The sequence below is a fragment of the Chaetura pelagica genome, unplaced genomic scaffold (genome assembly GCF_000747805.2).
Source record: "Chaetura pelagica isolate M959 unplaced genomic scaffold, ChaPel_1.0 scaffold85, whole genome shotgun sequence".
Taxonomy (NCBI): Eukaryota; Metazoa; Chordata; class Aves; order Apodiformes; family Apodidae; genus Chaetura; species Chaetura pelagica.
In genome coordinates this window covers 3,427,870-3,431,844 of record NW_009953505.1, presented here as the reverse complement: position 1 = coordinate 3,431,844, position 3,975 = coordinate 3,427,870, and the positions used below count along the sequence as shown (strand labels likewise).

The window sequence follows — 3,975 nt, the reverse complement described above, 5'->3', positions numbered from 1 at the left end:
CCTGCTGAATGTTCATCTAGCTCCACACAAATCTCTCCACAAGCACTTTCTCATAAACGCAATTCCAAATACTTAGGAACCCTAGCTAGCTCTTCAATCAATTGCACAGTTACTGAATCTCAAGCAAAAGGTGGAAAAACAGCACAAGTGAGTGGAATAGGTGTTACCAAAAAGATTTCACAGAAAACACTGCAAAATGCAAGCACTTTAGTTACTAACGACTGTAATGGACAATTCACTACTAGTTCTCCACAAAATGGAAATTCTGGAAATATTTATATGCAGAGCTTTGAGGGAGACCCCAAGAGCTCTGAACATAGTTTAAGTTATTCTTACCTTGAAAAAGAAAGTGGAAAAATAAGGGGTAATTCACCTTGTATTGAAAGGCTTAACGAGCAAGACAGCCTGCTGAGACATAGCAGTAGCTGCAGCATTACTGGCTCTCCTAGCAAAAACAGCCTCAAATCTCCTGACCCACTGGTTATTTATTACACTTTGCCTAGAAAATCAGCCAGCATTGCAGGTAGTATTGTAGGAGATACACCAATCGCTTTACCTAGACAAAACAGAACAACATACAGTTGTTTAAGGTCTGAAACTCCACATAAAGCTGATGCCTTTTGTTCTAATCAGAGATACTTGTCTTGTTTAGATTCAAAACATTCTTTTTTAACATCAGCATCATTAAATGCTGCTACAAGTAACAAAGAAAAAGATTACTTCAGTCCTTTAACTGGAAGGCCTGATGATGCAGTATCAACATCAGTTGAACTGACAGACAGATATAAACATCTCAGCAAAAGAGAATCCTCTGTGTTTTCAGATTGTAAGGAGGGGGGAAATCTTTTGCAGAAGTACAAAACTACAAGCACATTTACAGTTTGTGTTGATGAGGATCACATCAAGTATCATGAACTAGTTTCAATTTATTACACATTACCACGGAGACATTCAAAAACGTTTTGTAAGCTCTTTAGAGATAATCCAGAGGATGCAGATTTACCTTGTCCCAAAGAAAATGCTCAGTCACAAAGAATACGGAACAAGAAAAATGAAGGTCATGTGAGTTTAGCAAATGTTTTTTTCCCTAGTACTTTGGAAAAAGAGATGCCTTCATATTCTTCTGACCAAGTATCTTCAGCTCTGGTCACACCTCAGAACTTAGGAACTGCTGTTGATAATGAAGAAGAGAATTCCCACTTATCTCCTAGTTCTGAGCAGAGGTGTTCTTCAGAGTCAACAAGTATGGTACATAGCAGGAAAGACAGTTCAGCAGATTTTTCATTAGCAGAAAATGTGCTTTCTGAAAGGGTGACAAAAGAGATTTCTTTTGGTGGCCCAAAATCCACTGCGATAGTGGCTAAGTCAGGTAGGGCCATCTCTGGAATATGTGTAAAGGAAAAGAAGGAAATTTTACAAACAGCCACACCTCTAATGTCCACTGTATTAACCCCTCCCAAGCCAGGCAGATGTTCAGAGAATCCTTTGTACTCTACTTCAACAAATAAAAATATTATACAGAAGGGAAGCTCTGAAAATGGCTGTCAGCCCTCTAAAGTGAACAGCAATAAAAATCTGAATAGTTTATTTCTCCACCCAGGAGAGAAGAGTTCCCTTGGAAGGAAAGGTAGCACAGAGCAGGCTGACGTGTCGCTTCCCCCTGAGGAAGACACGTACAGGGATAGTAACGAAGTCAAGCAGAGAGTAAATTTCCTACACCAAACCACACCTCTGTATAATAATAAATATAGTGGACTGCAATTAAGGGCTGACAGTTCAAGAAAAAATGCAAGTTATTTAAACTCTTGTAGCAAACTGCTTTCAGAGGGTCATAAGATGTCATCTGAGGCAAGCACAGCTTCCAGCACTGATCCATTACTTCAGCTAGAGGAAGGGGTTAGCACAGAAACAGATGAATTAAAGAATCCAAACATTAAAAAAGAGCAGAACTCACAGAGTACTAGGATGGGTAAAGATTATAGTGGTTTGCAGGAATCAGAGAGGCACAATGAAGGCAGCCTGAATGTTAACTGTAAAGATAAATTCCTCAGGGTTACACAAGGTCAGAAGATAACACAGAGTGCAGAATATGATAATAAGCTTCTCACTGACTGCACAGGAGACAAAGTCAAAGATATAGAAAAAAGGAAAAATAGACCTTCAATTAAAAACAAACTGGCAGCTGTTTACAAAACGAGTCGAAAATTTTCAAGTAAAAATTTACCCCCCAAACCACACATCAGTAACATTTTTTCACAGAACGATGGAAGTGCCACTTCCTTAGAGGTCAACACATCCCTTGACTCACGGATTTCAATGGATTCTCCTCAGCCATTCCTGCCATTGGACAATGAAAATCAAAATCACAGTCTGAACCCTGATAAGAATATACCAGGAGGAAGAACAGCTGAGAATAAGAACACTGAAAATCAGAATGATCCTTCTTTACTTTATAATAACACCAATTGGAGGTCTTCTACAAGCTCATACACCCAGAAGGAAGCCATCAGCCCGAAAAAAACTACAGTGAAAGTGGAAAATAGACCAATTCTTACAACTCTATTTCAAGAGAAAACAGTAGCCACAAGAAATAAGAATGCCCAAACACTTGATCTCAAGTTAGAAAGCAAAAGCCAGCCCACATCTTCCAGTGCTACTACATCAGCCCCATTGGATGATGAGAAAAGAAGAGCCATCAGTTCTGTCTGCAGTCCTCCCTTGCCAGTTTTATCTGACAAAAATTCAAACACATATGTAAACAGCTGCTTGCTGGCAGACCTATGTCCAGAGCAAAACGTGACTTCCCAGACGGTGCTTGGTGTCTGTCAAAATACCTCTCAGTCTGCGAGCTTAAAGAATGCCAACTTGCACAGCCATCAGGTGTGCAAGAGTCATGCCAAAAGCCAGCGAGGACGGCACCTTTCTGAGACTATTTGTGCTCCAGACTCACATGAGACCTTTGCCTCGGGAAGCAATATTCTGCCCAAAGGTGGTGTGCATGGGAAGAGATTTAAGTCTTACTCGGAGCTGTTGTCTTGTGATGAAAATGAAAACTGGGCATCGGATGATGAAAAATGTTACAGCACTAGAAATCTGATGTATCCTTCCGTTGAATTTGGTATATTTGGCAAAGAGCAACAGTTGGCTTTCCTGGAAAATATCAAGAGGTCACTTACAGAAGGGCGATTATGGAGACCTTGTCTTCTTAATAACCCTGGTGGTCTCAGAGATTCAGAGACCCCTTCCATAAACAGGGCTGAGCTTCTGAGCTCAAGTTCTGCTGGGAGCAAAATGTCATCGGCTGCTTCATCCCCCCGAGAGCTGGCTGGTTTCTATCAGGAAGACCCTGAAGCTTATTCAGACTCAGACAGTGATACCACCACTGATGATGAATACTACCTAGATGAGATAGATAAAGAATCAGAGCTGTGAAGGGCCCATGATGCTAAGATGGCACGACAGCTCAGTAGTTTCTGGGCTGGCAAAAAGCATGTAAAATACTTGGAGCCAGTTCTTGTGCTGCTATAAATTGGTACAAGTTCATTAGTTTTAAAGTAGTATGTTATGTTAGCTGAGTATTTTACTTTTTTGTTAAATATGTGGCTTCACCATTGTTGTTTCTCCTAGCAGGAAAAAAGAATGCAAAAAAAAGAAATCCTTTCCCGAAATAATAGAAGGTAAACAACTGTGGAGCTTTGGGCAGTGTAACTCTGGAGATGGCTTTCCTCTGAGTCAGCAAGCAGTGGCTGAGGCTCCTGCCAGCTGCACAGTGCTGGAATGGATAAATTCTAGCTTGAGATACTTTTTCTTACAAGATTTAACAGAAAACCAGGTTGCTGATAAATTGCCATTTCTCAGATTTTCCTCATTTACCAGATCAAGCCTGATAGTGCCTATCCATCCCAGCCAACAAACACCCCCACCAAACGAAACCTGCTCGTTTTTTACAGCATATTCTGTATGAATGTTACTTCT

At 40.6% G+C, this 3,975-nt stretch overlaps 1 protein-coding gene across 1 annotated transcript in view; it reads left to right on the top strand.

Moving 5' to 3' along the window:
- EXPH5 (exophilin 5) overlaps window positions 1-3,432 on the top strand; it is a 37,957-nt gene extending 34,525 nt beyond the window's left edge. Inside the window, exon 8 of the mRNA XM_009999430.1 lies at window positions 1-3,432. This exon is cut by the window's left edge and continues 10 nt beyond it. Coding sequence (XP_009997732.1) covers window positions 1-3,432 — 3,432 coding nt within the window.
- Window positions 3,433-3,975: the final 543 nt, after the last annotated feature.